The 23,993-nt window shown below is 37.7% G+C and overlaps 1 protein-coding gene across 7 annotated transcripts in view; it reads right to left on the reverse strand.

Moving 5' to 3' along the window:
• Nucleotides 1–23,993, reverse strand: part of DOCK4 (dedicator of cytokinesis 4) — a 433,703-nt gene that overhangs the window by 51,482 nt on the left and 358,228 nt on the right. For 5 of the 7 annotated variants that reach the window (XM_030308249.1, XM_030308251.1, XM_030308246.1 and 2 more), the window contains 8 exons: nucleotides 21,224–21,299; nucleotides 19,079–19,179; nucleotides 17,451–17,509; nucleotides 9,652–9,800; nucleotides 7,854–7,939; nucleotides 2,724–2,750; nucleotides 2,484–2,579; nucleotides 1,567–1,627 (listed from right to left, as the gene is read on the reverse strand). In XM_030308249.1, coding sequence (XP_030164109.1) covers nucleotides 1,567–1,627; nucleotides 2,484–2,579; nucleotides 2,724–2,750; nucleotides 7,854–7,939; nucleotides 9,652–9,800; nucleotides 17,451–17,509; nucleotides 19,079–19,179; nucleotides 21,224–21,299 — 655 coding nt within the window. The remainder of the gene's footprint in view (nucleotides 1–1,566; nucleotides 1,628–2,483; nucleotides 2,580–2,723; nucleotides 2,751–7,853; nucleotides 7,940–9,651; nucleotides 9,801–17,450; nucleotides 17,510–19,078; nucleotides 19,180–21,223; nucleotides 21,300–23,993) is intronic. The other 2 variants (XM_030308247.1, XM_030308245.1) reach the window with 1 other exon arrangement.

Consider the following 23,993-nt stretch of genomic DNA (forward strand, 5'->3'; position numbering starts at 1 on the left):
GCTAAGAAGACTGAAAGCTTACAGAGCACTTGGCTCTTCTTCCCAAACACTGATGCACAGAGAGGAAAACAGAAGCAGTTCAGGCTGAGGATCTCAAACGTGGCAACGGCTGGCAATAGCAGGCAAGACACTGGGGTAACACACAGAGGAGACTTAAAAGTAGGGATGACTATGCTGAAGGTTAGAAATGAGAGCTCAGAGGAGCGGTAAGTGGGCTGACCTCAAGAGTCTGGCCTAATGGCCGGAGGTCACTGTTGAGTCTGAGGACAAAAGAAAGCTGTGGAAGAAAGTGCACAACAAGATGTGGCCTGAGAGAGGACTCTTGAGTCTCACTATTTTTAGTGACTGATACTGGAGGTGGAGATGCAATACACGAATTCAAAGTGAGGAACGAGCAGTGGGTAATGTAAAGAAGGATGCAGGCAGATGTGCAGAGGCGAAGGCCAGTGCAGGGAGAAAACAGAGGAGGGGAACCAGTAACAAGGCAGTCCTAAGACAGCACAAGTCCTGAGTGTTGAAGATAGACTTTAGGGGGAATGAACAAAACAGAATGGAAAGACTAAAGCCAGTGAGCTAGAACAAGACAGAGCGAGAGTGGAGGCAAAAAACATTTCCAAGGTGCTGGCAAAGAGAGAACAGCCTGGCACATGAGTGATTCAAGCAATCAGAGTCAGGACAGGAATGTCTGTACAAGGACTTAGACTAGCTGGTGAGGTTTTGTCTGTTCTGCAACATAAGAAAAAGAAGCCATGGAACTCACAAATTTAGAACTGGAGGCAGTCACATATTACTGTATTTCAAATGTGATGAAGGGAAACTATCAAAAGCCTCACTATACCCTATATCAAAATATATAAAAAAGAATGTCTCTGTCTGGATATTCTTTAGCTCTGTGGTGAGAATATCACCCTATTTAATAGTTAGTGGTGAGGATATTTTAATACAATTTAGTATTCCAATTCCGGTTTAGCCTGTTTCCCTTATTACATAATATTTGTTTTACTCTTAAAAAATGTCCTGTTTGGGTGACAAATTATCCTGTCATCCTACTTATAATTCAAACCTTAACAACAGTGGTATTAGAAACTTAATTTGCAAACAAGCTAGAGAGTGAAAATTAGTGCGTTGAACACAAACTGTCTTTGGTCACAGAAGAAATGACTAATATTCATTAAAATGTGAAATGAATATAAGGAGGAGGACAGGAAGAAACCATCTACATGGAAGTAAAGATACCTTTATCTGGGGATACTGTGCCTTTTTCTAGGAAAGCAACCAGAAACTTCTGGATGGTAAAGTAGGGCCACAGGACAACACAGGGTATCACTCTGATCTCACAGTGCTGTAGGGGATGTGGTGGGAGCATTCTGCGATGTTCGCAGCTGAGAATTTTCTGGGACTAAATTGAACCTGAAGCTTGCTGTGCTTCTTTTGGAAACACTTTCTAAACTCTTCTGAGAAACATCCAGATAAAAGCACACTGCAAACTAAGAACAAACAAAACAACATTTCGATGAAAAAACAAACATTAGGATATAAGGGGAAAAGGGGGAATAGTTTACTAACCAGAAGGCTAACTGTGCAGCCAATCTTTTTGCCATCTACCTCTCCCATTTTCATGCAGTCCCTAAAAACAAAAAGCAATAGTCAGAACTCGGAACTTCCTTCCTAGGGGAAAACACAGTTTCTTCTTTTAAAGGGGTTGGGAAAAGTACTGTCAGAGCCCGGAGGCAATTTGCAAGTTGCCATTGAGTTGCCCTTGAGACAGAGGCTCTGGGGACCAGGAGAACGCCCCAGGCTGCATGATCTTAGGCGAGGTTGGAAGCTCAGACACTTCTGAGCACCAGTTTCTGCTGAGAATTTCACTTTGCAGAAGCACTATGCTCCCTCTCAATAGACAGGGTGCCCTAGGAGAAAAAGGAGTGAAGATGTGTTCTTATACACCTCCCTCCAGTGGGTTGAGAAACAGCTGGATGCCTGGCCATCAACAATGAGAATGAGGGTTCCCCTTTGTAAAAGAAAAACACCATGCGTTAACAGTTTAGATAATTTAAAAATCAAAAAAATTACATCTATGAAAGATAACAGTGTGCATTTCACACACCGCCCGACTTTCATAAGAAAGCAGGACTGTACAATTCTCTGTTATACTGTCTTCAGCCTAAAATCGATGGATCTCCTGGTTCTACGGCTGAGTCTAAACACCAAAAAAGATTCCTTTACTAATGAGACTCTGAGAACCTTCTCAATTCACTAAGACTTTGAAAGAACTGTCAGCCAAAACAAAAGGGAGGAAAAAGGGGGAAAAAAATCAAAAACTTAGAACCAGCTAGTTAGAAGTCCATCACCTTATTGCACAAGGTTCTGTGGTCTGATTATCAACTCTTTGAGTGATTAACTCAAGCGGAAAGTTGACTGTATTCTAACTCTTTGATTTTCTACCTGGAGCATAGCGCATCTGGGAAACATGGGACTTCGCTTACCTGTAATCTAACAACCTTTCCATTAGACGAGTTACAGTGGCAATTAATGAAACGCCACTCTCCCTCCATGTTTCCCGCTCAATTTTCTTTAGTAGACTGGAAAAGAAAGAACCCAGGGCATTTTCAACATTTATTTTTATCAGTCACCATGACAACCATTTTACTTTCATCAGTACCTTAAATGCCTTAGCAACCACTGCAACATCTCACAAGTAGCACGATTTGCAAACAATGTCTTACCTAGGATAGGGACCAAATAGTGGAATTCTAATCCAGGAAGCATTGACAAAGCAAATTGATTTTCAGATTATCCAAGTCATAAAATACGAGCACATGCATATAATCATATTTTCAAAATATACAAGCACCTCACAGATCAAAGACATTTCCCTCTAGCTTCTTTCTTACACTAACAGAGGCTTGAGCCTTACCACAGCAAATAACACTATGAAAAGCGAAAACAGGAGTACCTCTAAGTTTCCTTTAAAATAAGATCTTGGTTTATTCACATAAGAATGTTTTCCTACCTCTCAGTGGAATGCATCTTCATCCAGGCAATTTTACTGCAATGCAACTGCTAGAGGAAAATCCTTGTACAGACGGTATGACGTTTTGCGTTTTTTCCCTTCCCTTCACATTTGCCCACTCAATACATATTGTACTATCTGTGCACTCACTCAACAGTTTCATTCATTTTGTCATTAATCACAGAGGATTGTCTATGTGGTAGTTACAGCAGATCGATGACAAGTGCCAAACCTCATCTCTCCTCCTACATTTCCCCTAATCTTAAGCACCTTGGAGCACAGGCACTATGTAAACACAAAATAATAATAATAATCACAATAATTAGGATAGGTTTGACTTTCACTCCTGCCCCTTGGCAAATTAAGCATACACTTGGCAAAGGCTTTATGACTGAACTTCCCCCAAAAGATAAAAGTAAGAACATAGGCATGGCAACGTGAGGGTCATTCCCTTCCCCTCCGAATTTAATAATCATTTCTGTCTAAAAAATCTTGTTTCCCTTTCATCTTGGTTTCAGGAATAACTGAGAGAGAAAACATTTCTCACAAGTGCAATCTAACCCAATCACATATTGTGCTTAGAGGAAAAATAAATGTTAAAGAAAAAAGCTATTCTGCCAAAGCCTGCTTGCTTGCTTGCTTTTTCTTTCCTTTCTTCCTTCCTTTCCTTTCCTCTCCTCTCCTTTCCCTTCCTTCTTTCCTTCCTTCTTTCTTTCCTTCCTTCCTTCCTTCCTTCCTTCCTTCCTTCCTTCCTTCCTTCCTTCCTTCCTTCCTTCCCTTCCCTTCCCTTCCCTTCCCTTCCCTTCCCTTCCCTTCCCTTCCCTTCCTATGCTATGTTGTCTCTCAATTTTCCTTCCCCCTTCTTGCTATTGCCATTCCAGTGCCCAGCCTTCTGTCTTGTCTTCTCATCTGTTGCCTGTTCAGCCCTGACCATTTGTTTTTCTGGTTTATTCTGAACTGCTTCCTAGATTAAGTTGGGGGAGGGAGGGAGAGAAGTAGCACATGAAGGGATGGAGCCTGTCCTCACTAATCCCCCAGGAAAGGTCCCTAGTTTGTTTAAAATGTGTTTTCTTTAAAAACAAAACAAAACAAAACAAAACAAAACAAAACAAAACAAAACAAAATAACCTCTGAACAGCACCTGTTTTGAGCTTAAATGCCAAACTGGTATTGAACCAAGTAGTCAAATGAATGCCAAAGTAATGCAGGATGATGTAGAAATTTCCCCAAGTGACAGCCCACACCTCATATACTTTACGGGCTGAAAAACAACTCAAGTTAAGTAATAATCCTAAAAATACATAGAGACTTCTTTTGTGGGCATGAATTTCATTAATTTGCACAGCCTCTTGATGCAGTGAGAACTCAGAGCTACATAACCCTCTTGTAAGAAGAGGCACAGCCCTGCAGATCCCACTCCCTTGACTAATTCCAGACCCAGAGGTTAGAACCAAGCCTAGAACCCAATTCATCTGCAGCCAGCCTTGTTCTTTCTGTCCAGAAGCTTGTTCTCCCAGTTTACCTGATACAAACTGAGAAGGAGCACCTATCAGCAAGAAGAGACGAGTCTTTCTAGATAACTTGGGTGAGACTGGGTATTTTTATTTGGTCTATAATCATGCACATGGGCCCATGTTGAGTATACAGGGGAGTCCTCTGATAACAGTGAAGGGTGTTTTTTTTTTATTGCTAATTGATAGGCAATGGGCCTTCATAACACTGGAGAGCACAATAGACCACAGTCCTGTAGGATGACATTATGCTCAATAGGCTCTTACCCTATGAAAGAACATCAACAGGGGAGGTAGGATTTGACCCTAAATCTACTTCTCTATCATAATGCAATTGTATGGAGGCCATCAAGCCTACATAAAACATCTGTGTCTGTCCACGCTCTTCTTTTTAAAAATTTTTTTAAATGTTTATTTATTTTTGAGAGAGAGAGACAGACAAGTGTGAGCGGGGGAGGGGCAGAGAGAGAGAGAGACACAGAATCCAAAGCAGGCTCCAGGCTCTGAGCTTCCAGCACAGAGCCCAATGTGGGGCTCGAACTCACAAACTGAGAGATCATGACCTGAGCCAAAGTCGGATGCTTAACCAACTGAGCCACCCAGGCGCCCCTGTCCACACTCTTCTTAACCCAAAGTGTTAGATGCCTAAAATATGTATTGCATAGCTAATGCTCTGTCTCTAAACTAAAATTAAACTAAAACTAAATCACTAAATAAAGACCCTCAAAGAATCTGGAGACTTATTTAATTATTTAGAGCAACATATGAGGAAGAAGTGAGAGTGATGGTATCTCTTCTGGAAACCCTACTGTGCACTCCTACAGCATAGTCACTGCAGTGCCCCCAGCCCTAGCAGAGTACCTGGCACAGGGAGCTGCTCGATAAACGAAACCCAATGGGTGAACCAAGTGGAGCCAAGGGAATTAGAATTTAGTTCTGATACTCTATTCGGGATATATCACTATTGGTGTCTATGTCCTACAATTTCAGCATTATCAAAAATAATAAATCCTGACTCCTACTTATTTCAAAAAAATGTAGTATGGGTAAATGAAGATAACATTAGGGTTGATGAAAGGCAAAGTGAGCTCTTGGGAAGGAAACTGCTACACAAAGGTCAAGTCTCCTTCTAAGGAGGCTATCTGGGCAACTATTACATTTTAAGGAAGCAGTGAGCTACATTCAGCTTCCAAGCAAATTTTATGAAGTTTCAGATATTAATTACAGAGAGCAAATGAGAGCCTGTATCATTATGTTCCTAATTCATAACGTGTGCAGTGACTCAAGGTGCTTATACTAAGTCTTTGTGATTTCTATTGCCAAAAAAGCATTTTATTGTTTCCTGAAATACAGCTAGATTTTCACTTTCTTTTCTGAGCTCAGGTGGTAATGATATTTAATTATTACTTTTAGGTTTTATTTAATCCCAATATGCTGAATATAAAGGCATGAAAGAAAAATATTTATAGCAACATTTCTAATAATGTGCTAAAAATCATAAAAGAGAAATAATCTCCATTGAATGAATCAGGCACCTTGAAACAGTCCTAACTATAGACGCTTAATATATTAATTACTAGTTTGATTCTAATGTCAAGGTACATCTTCTATTTCAAAGCTACATTTATACACAAGCAATCCAAATTGCATGCTATAGGCCTTTATTAAAGTAGATAAGAGGCACTATAAAATGATGTATTTATTAATCTTGTGAATTTATTATACATAATTAATCACAAATCTCAAGAGATTCATTTCACTTACTGCTTTCTCATTTTAGTTCTTTGTTCAAACCAAGGACTAGTAACTGAAATGAGAGCAGTTTTCAAAGGCAATTTATTACACTGGATGAGGTTTTAATCAGAATTCTTGCTAAACTCCAGCTGTCATGAAATACAGACGCTTTGTACACTAGAATGAATGAGGGCTTGGTGAATAATTACTAAAAGTTCCAGTTTAATTATAGTATCAGAAGAAAATGGTTTTGTTTAGGAATCAGCAGAAAGAATATATTTTATCATCACCCACCACCATCCTAGGAAATCTGTATACCCCTTCTTGGCTTTTCCTTTGAATGTAATTTTCTTAAAAGCTTCAGGGATGATTTTCAGTCAGGCAAGTTTAAATCTATCAGTCACTAATAATACTTTGTAAACCTGTATACTAATATATCTACTTTTCTAAATTAATCATAAAATGAATTATACAACTTTGCATTTGGCTATCAGTTTTAAAGCATTAATAGTTTTTTTTTTTTTTTTTTTTTTTAAGTAGGCTTCATGCCTAGTGCAGAACCCAATGTGGGGCTTGACCTCACAAACCTGAGATCAAGACCTGAGCTGAAATCAAGACGCTTAACCGAATGAGCCACCTAGGTGCCCCAAAAGCATTAATAGTTTTACGTGACACTTAGGCACAAATACAAGTAAGAGTATATTTTGTAATAGAAAAGGTATCGCTGAATTATTTTTGCACTTCTGAAAGAAGTGCAAACATTCTCCAAGCACAATGAGGTAGTCCTTCCTTCAAATAGAAGCACTTTATCAATATTCTAGGACTGAAAATGACTGAGATCCACAGAAAATGTAGAGAAAACAAGTGTTAGAATTAAACTCCTAAAATACTAAAACACTCTCACATATCCTCTCTGGCCATCTCACACAGTGGATGAAACCTTGGTATAAGCAATTCATCCTGCACTTGGTCACATTCTGCCCTTCTGTCCATAAGGACAACTTCAAAGTCTCCTTACAGCACTCTTGTGGTATTTAGCCTCCATTCAAATCCAAATTAGAGAATTTACTAAAAATGACTTGCTTCTGTGATATTCTAATAAGAAACATTCAGAAAGCAATTAATAATGGTGGGTGAGCAATGGGTATCGATGAATTAAATCAAGTATTGAAAAACATGCCAACTATGTTAGTTTCGCCAACAACAAATCAGCCAAGGATATCTTGCTTTGGAAAGCATTGCACAGGAACTCGAGAATCACACCATTTCCCACGCCCCGCCCCTCCCACCACCCCCACCGTTAACCCTACTTAAAATCATTATCTTGCAGCCTGGTTTTAATTCTGGGGCTTGAAAAGAGTGAGATTTGTTACATAACACATGTGACCTGACCTCATCAGAGATTAAAATAAGGAGACGTGTCTAATCATCAACACAATAAGATCCATTTGCCAGAGTTCGGCAATTATCCTTTATTTCACACTCCACAAAGACAAAGCATTCCTGCGAGACCCAAGCTGTCTTTGCAGCTCTCAGCCGCTAAACGCGGACACAAAATCCTCTGGATGGAATCAACATGAGATAAACATATTACTCACATACTGTTGAAGAGCTCACGGTATGTTTCATCACCTTTGCCTTCTGACATCAGGCTGTCCAGTTTGTCAATTAGCTTAGCTTCCACCTGAAACATACCCAAATATTACTCCCTTTCTTTCCCTTCACAAAGTGGGATTTCTAGGCAAACTGAAACATACTCAAGTCTGCAAGGGAAAAGGCAGTGAATTTTGTGAAAGCAACATTATCATAAGCTGCGGTTAATAGCAGATATCCCCTTGGAATTCTAGGGGCTGATTTAGATAGAGTAGCACAACTTCAAACTCCCGGCAGGGTAGCGTTTGCTGCCACCAAAGACATCTATCTATTTGTTGACTCAAACACAAATGCTTGCAGCCCCACTTAAACATGTGAATTTTTTTAAGAGCTATAAAAACTGGCAAGTCCTACTTATTTATTTATTTTTTTAAAAAAATCACTATATGTGTAAGAACATTAGCAGAGTAACATACCCACAGACGTTAATTTAAATCTTTGATGTGTTTCATGTTTTTTTTTTCTTTCTCAAAACAGTTCGAGGTTGCCCTAAATCTCTCTGCTCAAGATGAGAACTTGCCTTATCCATGTACAGATGGTACATCCATAGAAATATTCTAAGTCAGCAATAAGCTACATGAGAGAGAAAGGACATATTTCCTGAAAAACTGTAGTCAAAACATTTATATCTTCGAGAATGTAAATCCTTTAGGCCTTGAGTATCAGAAAAAGCAGAAATAGCCCCTTCATCTGTCTGAGGCAGCAGAGACAGAAAATGAAACACCCCTGCATGGCCAGAGAGAGGTAAGCAATGACAGATTGGGAGGGATATGTGACATTGTCAAAGGACTAAGCTCAGTTATTCCTTTGAATCAAATTCTAATAAGGGTATGAAGACAAAAGGAAAGGACAGTGGGGTCCCCCCCCAACACGAGAACAATTTTAAAATAGCCTTTTGTTCAGTGATTAGCTTTCTTGAAAAGAAACGTAGATATGGATACAGGAGAAGGCCATGCTTCTGGCAGTGGGAGGGTGCTGCGTATGCATTCAGCTTGCTCAGACCCTTGACAATCATTTCTAAAATTTGAGAGAGGCTTCACTGGGAGAAGCATGAAGGGGGCGCCAGATCCTCCACACAGGTGAGCGTGTACAAGTTAGTGCGGGACAGCGCCCACAGAAGGGAAGCCTACCGTCTCTAACTTGAGTAACCTGGCACTGCAAATCAGCTGATTTCTTACGTGATCTGATTTTGTAATAAAAACATCTATTCTTTCCAAAACTGGAGCAGACCTAGCAGAACCTAGTCAACGAGAAATGATAGGCTCGTCTCTTCAGAATCTCCTTTGCAAGAATTTCCACTGCCTTCCTGTTTAAATTAATTCTCAATGCTTCGAGCAAAAAGCAATAAAACATTCTGTGCACCAAATGGTCAAAGCTAAGCCATTCACCAAATGCAATGTGTGAACCACTGAGAGGCCAATGATTTTAAGAATCGTTAACCTTCCAATTCCTCTGTGTTGTGGCCAACTGGGAACAAAAAGAATCTCTGCCAGCTCTTTAACAAAGACTTGGAAGTTGCAGAATTTTTCAGCTGAAAGGGATTTTAGGGCTTCCACAGGGGCTCGGGGGAACACGAACTGGAGAGGTGACCAAGGCCATATGAAAGGGAGAAGGCAGGCAAGGCTGGAATCTAGGTCCCTTGAAAGCCTGTTCGATACTTATTTCCCAACTCAGAGTGGAATCTGGTAGCTCAGAGAAGTTCAAGCAGAACTGAGACTCTTTCTGAGAAGCGTGTCTACCTACCTGTTTAAAATTGCCGGTCCGTCTCTGCTCCCAGTCCATCATGTCATGAAAAATAGGAATCATGACATTCCGGAGATCTGGCTGTGGTATCAAGGTCACTTCTAGGAAAGGGCCAATCAAGGCAGGGATAAAATGAAGCTTGTGCTCTCCTAAATTGAATCAAACATTCAAGTTTCAGTATATCAATCTTAAGATTTCAGAAAATTTATATTATTCAATTTATTTAAAATGATTGCTAGGAGTACATGCAATTAGAGTTCTCTCTCCAGGCAAGAATATATTTCCCTAAGCAGATATATAAACAGTAAATTTCCATATGTTGATTAATATTTCTCCATCATTTTATATTAAAAAACTAGGGATTTACTTTTTCACAGTTAAAAAAAGCTGTAAGATACCATTAAAAATTACACCACAAATGAAAAATGAATTAAAATGACACCAAAAGTTAAATCATCAGGAATTGGTTATGTATACTATTATATAGTCACACATTGAATTTTTTATGCAGTCACTAAAAATGAGGGTTAGGAAGGATAACAGGCCAAGTTTCTCAATGCGATTAACCGAAAAAGCAAGGCATAGGGTGCCTAGGTGGCTCAATCGGTTAAGTGTCCGACTTCAGCTCGGGTCATGATCTCAGGGCTCGTGAGTTCAAGCCCTGCATCGGGCTCTGTACTGATGGCTCAGGAGTCGGCTTCAGATTCTCTCTCTGTCTCTCTGCCCCCTCCCTGCTCGCTCGCTCTCTCTCTCACAAAAATAAATGAATGTTAAAAAATTTTAAAAAAGAAAAAGCAAGGTAAAATACAGTATGGATGGGTATTTCCTTCGTTAAAAAGACGAAACATGTGTGTGTGTGTGTGTGTGTGTGTGTGTGTGTGTGTGTGTGTGTGTGTAGTGGTAAGTAGTCAAGAAGATTTATCCCCTAATGTTAACCACAAAGGTTATTATCTCTGGGTGGTTAAAATAATAGGCACTTTTTATATATGAAAAAAGTGGTCCATGCATATAATTTTTCTTATGTTTTTAAACATAATAAACACACAGCCTAAACAAAAAAGTAAATGGTAGTTCAAAAAAAAAAAGAATGTAACAATTTTCTAAAAAGATTACAGTGTAACGACAGTGAACTCAAAATGGTATAATTACCAAAGTACACAAAGGTATGGTACTGATACTTCCGAGGAAAGGAAGGTAGAGGGTGGGGTGGACACAGATGATTTCATCTAGCAAAAGAGTGTTGACTTCAGTTCATTACACTAATCATCTATGTTAAATCTCAGAGTTTCATTTTGATAATAAGCACTAACTTTTAGCATCTGAAGCATGTGACACTGAAAGCAATCATTTAATAAAACCCATAGAACAGGTTAGGAAGCCAAGCAGAAGGGAGCTGGCTTCATGCAAGAAGATAGTTTCCCCTTATTCTTTTCTACCTTTGGTCTTTTTTTATGCAAGGGTCAAATATACACAAATTCATACCATTCAGAGTTACTTGCACATTTTGGAGTTACATACCTTTGCATTAATTATCATTTCCTCTATTTTGTTTTCTGTACTAGAAGGCATGAGTGTGGCCGAAGAGCTTGGATATATATAAATCCGGGGTGCAAATATGGACTTTAAATTTATATTGGCTTTAGAGGGGTTTTTAAAAGAAAATGAAAGGAAACATTTGGAGACTGGGGGGGAAAAATGATGGATGAGATCAAAGACAGGCAAACCCAAGCAGGTGTTTGTAAAATCACTGCGTTTTGCGATTGGAAGGTGCCTAGAAACAGTTCAGCAATCTTCACCATGTGGCTCCCCATCCCTTTTCCTCCATGCTAGGGACATTAGCAGGACACAAGCCACACCCCCCAGCCTATCTGAAAGTCCCTATCCTTTCCAACACTGAAACCACACAGTCTTTTCCTTTCTCTTTCAGGTTTCATTAAAAGTAATTTGTTTCTCACCATCTCTTAATTACTTATTCATACCCATTATGTGTGAGGAATAAACTTGGCTTATAATTCCTTTTGCTCTCCTACCTTTCTTTGTGATCCAGGTACCATTTTATCTTTCCCAAGGGACTCCTTAGTTCTCCTCATTCAAGCAAGAACACCTCCTTCTTATTCATCAGAAGAAACTTCCTTATTAATCTAACCTTGTACACTTTCCTCCAAAAGAATGAGTCCTTTCAAGACTGAACAAGCTCACTGTGGCAGAATATAGAGAAGTGTCAATCCCTGGTTCTTCTCCCTGTATCTCCCCCATCCTCCCAATACACACATTTCAAGCAGGGAACTAGCTGCCAGCTTTTGGGATTGCTTTCCTCAGTTATTTTTATCAGGGCAGAAAGCAGAAGGAACCTGAACTCAAAAACTCATACTGTCATTTGGAAAAGCCTAACCTACTCAATGCTTATTCAAGATATTCTGGCAAAAGAGGGGAAGAAAGAGAAACAGGGAAGGAGACTTCCAGCCCATCCTGAGATTAGCAGGCCTTACACCCATTCCATGACTCTGCCCCTAGGGGATGGCCTCAGAGGTTCCAGGTCTACCATGGATGCTATACCCTCACAGAGCCATGGACTGAAGGGACCATATATGCATCATGTAACCAATAACCAGGAGGGCTTCCCCACGGTTTTGAGACTGTGTAAGATACCAAATCTTTGCACAGCCTTTGGGTATGTGTGGAGGAGGGGTAATAGAAATGGCAAGAACGACAAAATAAAACCAAATTCCCTGCCAGCCCGAATAGTCCTCCCTGGCTTGGTGAAATGAGATTCAGAGCTGCAACATTATCATCTTCCTTTTTAATCTTTCCTGGGCCTGGCATCCTTTGGCCCTCTCTAATCAAGAACAGCATTAGCATGCACTTACTTTATTTATCACTGTTTGCCCGAGTATTTTTGAATCTCCTTTAAAAAAAAAAGTCTTCTATTTATAGACATTTTATAACCTGATTTGCTTCTTTGAAAAAATTTTTACTATGCATTGTTTGGTGACAGATGATGACCACATTTATCCTGGGGAGCACTGAGTAATGTACAGAATTGCTGAATCACTATGCTGTATACCTGAAGCTAACATGACTGTATGTTAATTATACTTCAATAAAACATTGTTTTTTACTATGAAAAAACTTAAATATACATAAAATTATAAAGAATAGTAAAGCAAATCCCCACATACACATCATCTAGCTTCAACAATTACCTACATGTAAAAGAAACTTGTTTTCGATGTTTATTTGAGAGATGGTGAGAGACAGAGCATAAGTGGGGGAGTGGCAGAGAGAGAGAGGGAGACACAGAATCTGAAGCAGGCTTTAGACTCTGAGCTATCAGCACAGAGCCTGACGCAGGGTTCGAACCATGAACTGTGAGATCATGCCCTGAGCTGAAGTCGGACGTTTAACCGACTGAGCCACCCAGGTGCTCCATACAATTATCTACATTTTTGCCAATCCTGTTTCGTCTATCACCGCAACTATTTTCCCCCCTCTAGGGTACTTTAAAGCAAGTCTGAGATATATCATTCTACTTGTATGCAAATCAGTAAGCATCTTTAAGGTAGGACATTATTATTTACACACACACACACACACACACACACACACACACACACACACACACAGAATTACAATGCCTTTACCACACCTAACAAAGGCAAACAATAATTCCTTAATCTAAAACTCAGCCTAAATTAAACTTTCTCTGATGGTCCTAAAACATGTCATTTATAGTTGGTTTCTTCTAATCACAATCCAACTAAGTCCATACAGTCTATTTTGTAGCCTGATTTTCTACTGACAGTAGACAGGCCACACCTACATTTAAATCACTATACAGGAATGCATGAAGGTAGCCTTATTTGCTGAACACATAGTCTGGGAACACAGACCCTATGCAAACCTGAACAGGCTCTCCACTATAGTAAACCTAAATCCTCCCCAATCAGCAAAGCAAAATTTTGAGCTATGTATGACAACAGCAAAATAAACTTTATTTAAATGATTTCTTTTTAAACTGAAGATTTAGTATACTTTCCCCATCTCTAATTGTCAGCCACATGGTCTTGTTTTGAAGTATTTAGGGCATCTGCTACTTGGGCTGCTGGAGTTTTATATTTATGGGCACAGAACAGCCTGTTAGGGAAGTATTGATTTTTCTACAGCAGTTACAAGACGCTGTGTTTGCAAATGTGGAAAAAAGAGCCCACTTTATATTTAGTAAGAATGTTAGTTCAACTAAAAATAGCAAGAAACAACTTAACCTTGAAGCATGATGAATGCCAAAGGTGGGACACAGTAGTCAAGACTAGCTTCTTTCTTTGTAGACTATTCTTGTAAATATAGTGCTAATGTATAAAATTGGGGGGCGGGGATTTATGCCTTCCCCCTTCTCTTTCCCCTTGTCTTGACAGAACATTTTTAGTCCTTCCACTTGGAAATGAACACATTTAAGAAAAGGTATTCGCTTTTCACTACTTGGTCTTTACTCTTCAAAAGTACTTTATCAAAACCACAGGGAGATACCACCTCACACACCTTAGGACGGCTATTCTCAAAAAGAGAGAAAAAGAGAGAAAAGAACAAGCGTTGGCAAGGATGTGGAGACAATGGAACTCATGTGTACTGTTAGTGGGAATGTAAAATAGTACAGTCACTGTGGAATACAGTATGGCATTTCCTCAAAAAATTAAACCTATAATCGCTATATGGTCCATTGTTCATAGGTAAATCTAGGGATATAATGATCAGATTCGGAAATCGTACAGCTTTGTGCTTAAAAGCAGACAAAATTACATGTGCCCTTTATTCCTTGTCCTCAACAGAATGGAAGAACCAACTTGTTCCTAGCATATGAAAGAGTTTCCACACTTCTAGGTAAATATTAATGACCAAAATCTGATTGAAAAATATTGTTCAGGGGTGCCTGGGTGGCTCAGCTGGTTGAACATGTGACTCTTGATTTGGGCTCAGGTCATGATCCCAGGGTCATGAGATCAAGCCCCTCATCAGGCTCCATGCTCAGCATGGAGCCTGCTTAAGATTGTCTCTTTTCATCCCTCTCCCCAGCTCTCCCTCTGTCTAAAATAATAATAATAATAATAATAATAATAATAATAATAATAATTGTTCAGTAAAATTTTGTTTCTGTATTAGACTAACTGGGTAGTTTCAAATGGCCAAAAATGTATTAATTACTCTGAGTATTATTTCCTTTCTGCAATTTACTTTCTAATAGTTAGCGTTTTTTATATCTACTAAAAATTACTGAGGATCTTGATTGATAAAATCATAAAGCTTACTTGCTTTACTAAAACATGGTGATTGGTTTTTATCAAGATTTTTCTTGTCTCACAGAAACTGGACAAAAGGTTTAAAATGTAACATTTTAAAACTAAGCTCTGTACAGACATGGACCAGTTTTGTTATATCTCTCCAAATAACTTGCACATAGCCAGGGCTTTATGAATTATGTTACATTGAATTTGTTGGCCTGTTCCATTAAGAAATGGGCATCTATAATTATCTGAATAAAATCTTTAGCATTCTAAACACTCAATGTGACATCTTCCATAAACCAAATTGTAATAAATATATTTTCAGATTGCTAAGTAACAAGCTGAATTAAGGTTTCTAAGGGGTGTTAAAATAGCACTTCGAATCCTTAATTTTTCTTATCATTTTGTAAAAATTCATGTCGCAAGAGAGGCTTTAACACTTCTAAACATTTCCCAAGTCTAGTTGTTGTACAATAGCAGTGACCTTTAAAATTCACCTTATGTTTTGGAAGTCTTAGAAAAGTCAGGACACAACTCCAGGGAAATAATACAAAAACAAAGGAATGAGGTGAAAAGTTACCCTCATCTTGTATTTGAACTATGTCATGCTGGGAATTTGTATTGAGTATAATGAGCCTTTTCTAACAGACTGCTAGAACTAAGCTAGAGCTAGTCTTTAGGGCTGGGAAAACAAAGAAAGGGGATAGTATCTAAAGCAGTGCTTTCCGATCCTTAGTCAAGAATCATCTGGAGAACCTATTAAAACACAGTTGTGTCCACTCCCAGTGATTCCGTTTCAGTAGGTCTGGGGTGGAGCCAGGTCATTTGCATCTCTCACAAGCTCCCAGTGATGCTGCTGGGGCTCCAGGTCCATTTGAGTACCGATGTTCTAAAGACTACTGACATGATCATGTGTTGGGGGGATCCATATGTTCCAGAGATTTTCCACATTGTCTAGATTTTTGAGCGAAACAAAGAAATAATTTAACACAAAAACCAGAGAGGTAGAAATATTTTTGTTTTAAGGACAAAATAGCTGGGGAAAGTTTATCAAGTATATCATGAGATCATTAGGGAGACTAAAGGCACCAGCTTTATTTAACAAGCCCATGGTCATGGCCCTAAGTGCATAGCTATCCTGGCTTGAGTAAAGATTTATGTGGAAACAACCACATAACCATTAGCAAGGCTAATATTCATCTAAAAGGGAAATCTGCCATGTTTTCTAACATTCTGGTAACTCAAACGAATCTGTCCTGGTTTCATCATTTGAGCTCTGACAAGGATTTAATCAACCACAACAGCATTCCAATGCAGCATTCTTTGGAAAACATCTTGTTAAATTAATGCCAAATGCAATATGGGCAGTACAGGGCTTTATCTGCTTTTGAAAAACACCACAAAGAATTAACAAAACATAAAGACTGAGAGGGGTACTCATCAAGTAAGACAAACTGATGCTATTTTTTGAGCTGAATCTAAAGATACATCATAGACTTCTAGCTGGCCTTAGACAGGTGGAGATTGCTTTCAAGATGCTAACTCACTTATTTGCTGAAATCACCAGCAAGCACTGAACAGGGGGTTCAATTATATGTAAAAAGGCTTCCTCAAATTGCTATGAATATCACTATGTATATATACAGATCCTGGTCAAAAATCATTCTGTACATGAAGTAAAATGATAATGGTTCTATTTTCATTTACAGAAAACAAATCCTGCCATTTCCAAGTTGTGCTTGGATGAGCCCAAGAGAAAAGATACTTTTAGATCATTACATATTCAATTCAAATAAGCCCATCACTTTAATGAATTGCAAGGAGAAATTTACAATGCAGTAATAGTAAATGAATACTATAAACTTGCACAATTAGCATACAAAATTAAATAAGTTGGATCTCTATAAAGAAACCATATGCCAATGAGATTGTAAAACAATTTATTTTCCAAATATTATTCTTTTCCATGCAACCAGGTCAGGGTCAACAATTTACTATAGTAATACGCTCTATCTGCTGTGTCATAACAAAACGGAATCTAATAGTATCTTAGCAACTGCAGATGCTTTAAAATCCTTCGGCTATACTCTTTATGATATAGATCCATGCTGTCAAGTTTTTAAGAGTACTGGTGCACAAGCCAATGCTTCATCAAGTTAATTCTAAATTTGTTATGATTCATAGCCTCAATTCGGAGTTCTAGAAATTTTGAGTTGTTACAATCCCAAATTCTGAAAGATTAGCTCATTGCTAAAAATGTATTATTGGAGCATTGGTAGATTATAAAATTTATCGTTCATGAATAATGAAACACACAAAGGTAAGTTGATTTTTCAGACAGGTACCAATTTAAAAAATTAGTTATAACCATATTCAATTCCAAAATATCAATTACTTTCTATGATAACTATTGATATAGACACTTGGTTTCAAACGCCATCATTGGTAAATTGTCCTTCATTTGCACACTTAAAAGTACAGTGATCAACTACAATGGAGGTGGCTTCTCTTTCCATTACTTACCTAGGTTTTGCCACATACTGAAAATTTCACAACCCATTGTGACGCGCATGTCACCATACCTGAAATAAAACAAAAAGCAAACCTGATACAAAGCCTTCAGAACAAAAGGCATTTGTGTCTCTTTAAGATATAAACTATCAATGTGAATTAAAAGACACTATGTTGGGGGGTGGCTGGCTGGCTCAGCTGGTGAAGCATGTGACTCTTGATCTCGGTGTTGTGAGTTCAAGCCCCATGTTGAGTATGGAGAGTACTTAAAAAATAAAATCTTAAAAAAATAAAAATAAAAGACACAATGTTTTTTGTTTGTTTTAAAGTTTATTTATTTTGAGAGAAAGAAAGAGAGACAGGGTATTTGAGCAGGTGAGGGGCAGAGAGAGAGAATCCCAAGTAGGTTCCACACTGCCAGCATAGAGCCTCACACAGGGTTCAAACCCACAAAATGTGAGATCATGACCTGAGCCGAAGTTAAGAGTCAGACACTTAACTGACTGAGCCACCCAGGTGTCCCAAAGACACTATGTTTTTAATTAAAGATGTTTAATGTAGGTGTTGTAATGCTTCTAATGTAAATTCTTGTATAAATCCTTTAATAAAAAAGATCTGTCCCCTAATTTATTTGATTCTTTTTTTAATTTTTAATTTTATTTATTCCCCACTTTATTACTCTTTTAATAAATATGTAAGGTAAATGTCATTATTTTCAACAAACATTTTTCTTGATTTCACCTATATTTTTAGGCATTTCTTTAACCTACACTTTTTTTTTTTTTTTTTTTAATTTAAATCCAAGTTGGTTAACCTATCGTCTACTAATGATTTCAGGAACAGAATTTAGTGACTCATCACTTACATATAATACCCAGTGTTCATCCCAACAAGTGTCTCCTCAACGCCCCTCTTTCACTTGCCCATACCCCCACCCCCCTCAACACCCCACCAGCAACCCTCTGTTTATTCTCTGTATTTAAGAGTCTTTTATGGTCTGTCTCCCTCTCTGTTTTTATATTATTTTTGCTTCCCTTCCCTTATGTTCATCTGTTTTGTATCTTAAATTCCACACGAGTGAAATCATATGATATCTTCCTCTGACTGACTTCTTTCCCTTAGAACAATACACTGTAGTTCCATCCATGTTGTTACAAATAGCAAGATCTAACTCTTCTTGATTGTGGACTAAAATTCCATTATATATATATATATATATATATATATATACACACACACACACACACACACACACACACACACACACACATACACACACCACACCTTCTTTATCCATTTATCAGTCGATGGAGATTTGGGCTCTTTCCATACTTTGGCTATTGTTGATAGCACTGCAATAAACATTGGGGTGCATGTGCCCCCTCAAATCAGCATTTTTGTATCCTTTGGATAAATACCTAGTATTTGCTTCTATAGTACACTGATTCCTGAAAGACTGAGGACAGTAAGTAAGTTCAAAATTTCCAGAAAAGACTGATTCTTGTCCTCTTGTTCATTGCCTCTCCATTGTTGTTTCCAGTTATGGACATGATTTAAGAATCACTTGAACTAAACACCCTTTTAAAGGCACAACATTTGATTTGCCTCATAATTGCACCCAGTGATACACTACTACTTACTTTTCTAACACCTTTTTCTTTTTGGAAGGTGTGAACATCTCTAACTGTAGACACAATTGGTTTATAAAAATGACTGCGAGGTAAAAGTAGGAATCCCAAATCTAGAACGAGAACAAAATATTTAAATACTATAGTGTTACAAAAATATGTACAGGTTAAGCGACATTCTATCTTTGCTTTGCTTCAACAGTGGTAAGGAATGTGGGCATAGTTGAAATCAGATTGACCCTGTGTTGATAATAGTTGAAGCTGGATATGGGTATATGGGGGTTCATTACACTACTCTCTCTACTTGTATATATGCTTGAAATTTGCTGGAACAAAGAAGTAAAGCAAATAAACACTATCTATTTATACACTGTGCCAATGCCGTATCCTAGGTTTCATAAGCTCTCTGGTATATGTTAAATGGTAGGTGTTTCATTTCTCTTATAATATGTCTGACTATCTCCACGGAAGCTGCGGTATAAGTTGGGTTACTTTATTCCTGTAAGAATTCATTTTTGGAACTCCTTTTAATGGAGAATTAAAAAAAAAAAAAGGCGTACACTTCTCTGGATATGCTAACAACTTTAAATTCAGACAGTATATAAAAATTCCCTGCCCAGACAAATCTTTGTCTAAGTTTTCTTACATTAAAAACAGCATCAGAATGAGATCAGAATAAAATTCCCCAAAATAAACTTAACCCAAACACATGACATAATGAAAGGACACTACTTCTCCACTGACACCAAGTACAATTAGAAATAAGTAGGAGAAACACCATAGATATCTTTTATATATAAAGAGCTCTTACAAACAAAAAAGAATATGATAAAACTAAGCAAAATAATGAACAAAAGTCAAGAACAGATGCTTCACAAAATATTAATTTAGTCGATAATTCCAGGTTGACATACATATAAGCAATCAAATATAACTGGTACAACCTTTAACTCAACAATTCCACTTACAGATGTTTATCCAAAAACAAAAAACAAAAAACAAAACTAGAGACATACACCAAGTTTGATTTTGTAAGAAGGTACATAGAGAAATTTATAAGAATAAAATAGCAGAAACAACTTGAGTATTAAAAAGGAGTGTTGTGGGCACCTGGGTGGCTCAGTTGGCTGATTGTCTGACCTTGGCTCAGGTCATGATCTCACAATTCGTGAGCTCAAGCCCTGCATCAGGCTCTGTGCTAACAGCTTGGAGCCTCGAGCCTGCTTCAGACCCTGTGTCTCCCTCTCTCTCTGCCTCTCCCCCACTCATGTTCTGTCTCTCTCTCTGTCTCTGTCTCTGTCTCTGTCTCTCAAAAATAAACAAACATAAAAAAAGGTAGAGCTGTGATCATGATATTTTGATCTATTTATTATTGTATGATATGATATAAAGATATATTAGGCAACCTTTCAATTCCAAAGGTCTTTACTGCATTTGTGGTTTTTAAAACACCTTGTAATTATCCAAATGTGGACCTTTTCTTAAATGTTTAATATGAAAAATGTTAATTAGAAAGAATAAGAAATAAAGATGCCAAAAATATAAAATATCAATAAGAAGGGAAGCCAAAATAGCCACTGCCCATCTTGGTTTACCATTTATCATTTCCCATTTAAAAAATAATCTATCATGAATTGTTAGGCATAACAAATTATAGATGTATAGACAGTTCTGCCTTAAAGAATTTTACCTATCTTTCAATGTATTTTTTAATTCATTCTAAAAAAATGTGAAGATGGAGAAGTAAAGGAACTGAAGTGTTGACTTTGTAAACATTTTCTTCATATAAAGTCTATTTTAAAAAATGTCTTAAAAACGTATGTTCTAAGTTCCCTTTGTCACACATAAGGACCATACAGGAAAGACGAATGAAAATTTATAGTAACAACACGGAACTACTTCCTCTTAAGCACTAGGATTTCCAGTAGGTTGACAAGCAGGATAAAAGCCCTAACTTGTTGACAAATATAATGAAAACTCTTCGAATATTATTCATAATGAAAACTACAATGGCTCAAGATAAATTTAGGGTATAGGGGAGGTGGAATAAATTTATTTTCCTATTGTTAAGAGCAAGAAAATAAATTAGATAATTTCCTCAAGTACAAGGTAAAAGATTTCAGCTCAGGCAGGATAGTCATCCAGATTGATACTTACCTTATAATCAAAGTTTTCATTTAAGAAATTCTTACGAAGTGCATCAGACAGGTATAGAACTGTTGTAATAATAACACTAGTGATAAAAAAAAAGAACATTTTAAGGTCAAAACTTTGCATTAGTGAAAATCATTTATTAGATAAGAAAAAAGCAATTAAGATAAAAGAAACCCTATAGAAAGCGTGTGGAACAATATTATTTGAATACCATGTACCTTTTTTTTTAATTTAATTTTTTTTAATGTTTATTTATTTTTTAGAGAGTGACAGCGAATGGCGGAGGGGCAGAAAGATAGGGAGTCACAGAATGTGAAGCAGGTTTCAGGCTCCAAGCTGTCAGCACAGAGCCCAATGCGGAGCTTGAACTCATGAACCGAGAGATCATGACCTGAGTCAAAGTCGGACCCTTAACCGGCAGAACCACCCAGGGGCCCCTTAATTTAATTTTTTAAAAAGTAATCTCTACGTCCAACATGGAACTTGAAATTATGACCTCGAGATCAAGAGTCCCCTGGTCTACTGACTGAGCCAGCCAGGTGCCCCCAATGTGGGACAATATTAGATAATTCATATTTGAAACAGAGAAAAGGGACACCAGGTAAAAAAAGAAAAAAAAATCAATCACTTAAGTTCTTTGTAAAATGATACAAAGATCTATGAATTCATACAACTCAGGCAGAAATACATTAATCTCCTGATGTTTTATGGTATTATTAATTTCTGGAGAAAGCAAAATGATTACTTCAAATATAATATTCCATGTTTGATGAACATGGGAGAAAGCCACACTTTAAAAAAAAAATGCAGAAAAAGAAATGGAGCCTAAAGAAGAAATAGATAAAATGAAAGAATATATTGAATATTTATTATAGGTCTTCTCTGTTTCCCCTGTTCCAGGTATTAGGGGGCATGCAAGAGCTCCTGAAGGCAGACTCCCTCTCTCTTGGTGACAGAATGCCACTACAGAAACAATTACAGACTGTGAAATTGTCTATAACCCAGCACTACGCTGTATGAAACTGCCAGGGGCTGTTAGAGCAATTCAGAGAACGGGGCATCTCAGGGCTAGAGAAAGTAGGGGAAGCCTGACAAGGAGTCACATGCAGCCACGTGTAGCTTGCTGGGGAGAGTAAAAGGGAAGGGTTTGGTGAGCATTCTTGGTTAACTCTAGACTTACGCAATTTGTTCAAAACCTGCTCCTTTTTACAGCTATAGTAGTTGACATCCAAAACTGAATACATATCCAGTTGATTTCATATTACATACAGAATTATGCTGAAACGAGATAGGCCACTCCCCAAAATACCATACACAAATGGTATATATACATGGTTGACAATCGGAAACCTCCTTGGCCTTTGCTGAGATGCATGCCTGATGGGAGTTTGTGATGTGATCGGACTCCAGTTCTCACCACAGGATTTGGAATCGAAGAGTAGAGCTGTATGACCCCAAATAAAATGAAACAACACCCCATCAACTTCACACCTTGATTATCCTATTGGTGAAACATAGATTAGAAGGATATTTACTAACCAGAAGAGTATTTGCAGTCTTTGAGAGACATAAAGGCTCATTACTGTTATGTGCTGGAAAACTCACTATTAGAGCCTTCTCCTGGGATAGGAGAGTATTAATGAGACTAAGGGGTTGGATGACTGAATGTGAAGCTCAGGGTAAAGAAAGGGAAAGAGCAGAAAACCACCATGCCTTGGGTACCTGCTCTACCATGAGCAAGCACTGTGGTACATGCATGTTCATTTTACATATGTCAATTACATCTTTCAACGAACCTTACTAGGAAAGTTAAGTATAAGCAAAGCCTATGAAATTGCAAAGTCCTATGGTGTCTTCAACCCCCAAAACAGCAGGGTATCATCAGTGAATTTCCTATCAAAGACAGAAATCACCTGAAAATAGCACAAAGTGGCAATTTTCAGTAGCCACTAGCAAAAGTAATGATGACAACTGAAGAAATCATTAAAATGTCCAAAGAAAGTAGTCTATCCAAAACTTATTTTATGAAACTAAAGCTTAATTATCAGAAAACGGAATGCTATTGAAGGGCTTTGGAAAATACTGAGACCTGAAAAAATAGAATGGGATCAAAATTTTAAACTGCAAAATAAAAACTAAAAAAGGTTAATTACACTTCCAGAGAATGCAACATTACTGATTTCATTAAATGTTCAATTTCACATTTCAGTAACTTCTACTGTATTGAAAAAAAGTATAGGTTACTTTTAAAATCTTCACAAGAATTCCCAACTGTACAGAAATGCTGAGAAATCACAACCAATTGGAGTTAAATAATTTACTCGTAGGCTAGTAGTTTAAAAAGCAAAATGTAAAAATTGTTTTTTTCTTCAGTAAAATGTGGTTTGTGGATCTATTTAATATATTTGATATGCTGAGAGTAAGATCTCCAAAAGTAAGACTCCTCTGGGCTAGAAAGACCTAAAATGAGTCTACTTCAAATGCCTTTCATTTATGCTTATAACATTCAGCCCAAGACACAGAGGCAGCTCTGAGAGCTTTTTATGGTAACTCAGCACTGAGTCAGTATCCTGGCACACAGGTCCCCAAGCCAGCTGAAGGCATTTATGCATTATTGCTCCTTCATTACAGTTGATACCTGTGGTGTTTAGGGATCTTTCTTTACTTGTTCCAATTTATCCAAAATCATGTGGCTCCTTTGGCTTTATTCTTTTACTCATGACTCAGTTTCTGAATATTAAGGACATTTCAAATCTTAGCACTCCAATTCAAT

This window comes from Lynx canadensis, chromosome A2 (assembly GCF_007474595.2).
Source record: "Lynx canadensis isolate LIC74 chromosome A2, mLynCan4.pri.v2, whole genome shotgun sequence".
Taxonomy (NCBI): Eukaryota; Metazoa; Chordata; class Mammalia; order Carnivora; family Felidae; genus Lynx; species Lynx canadensis.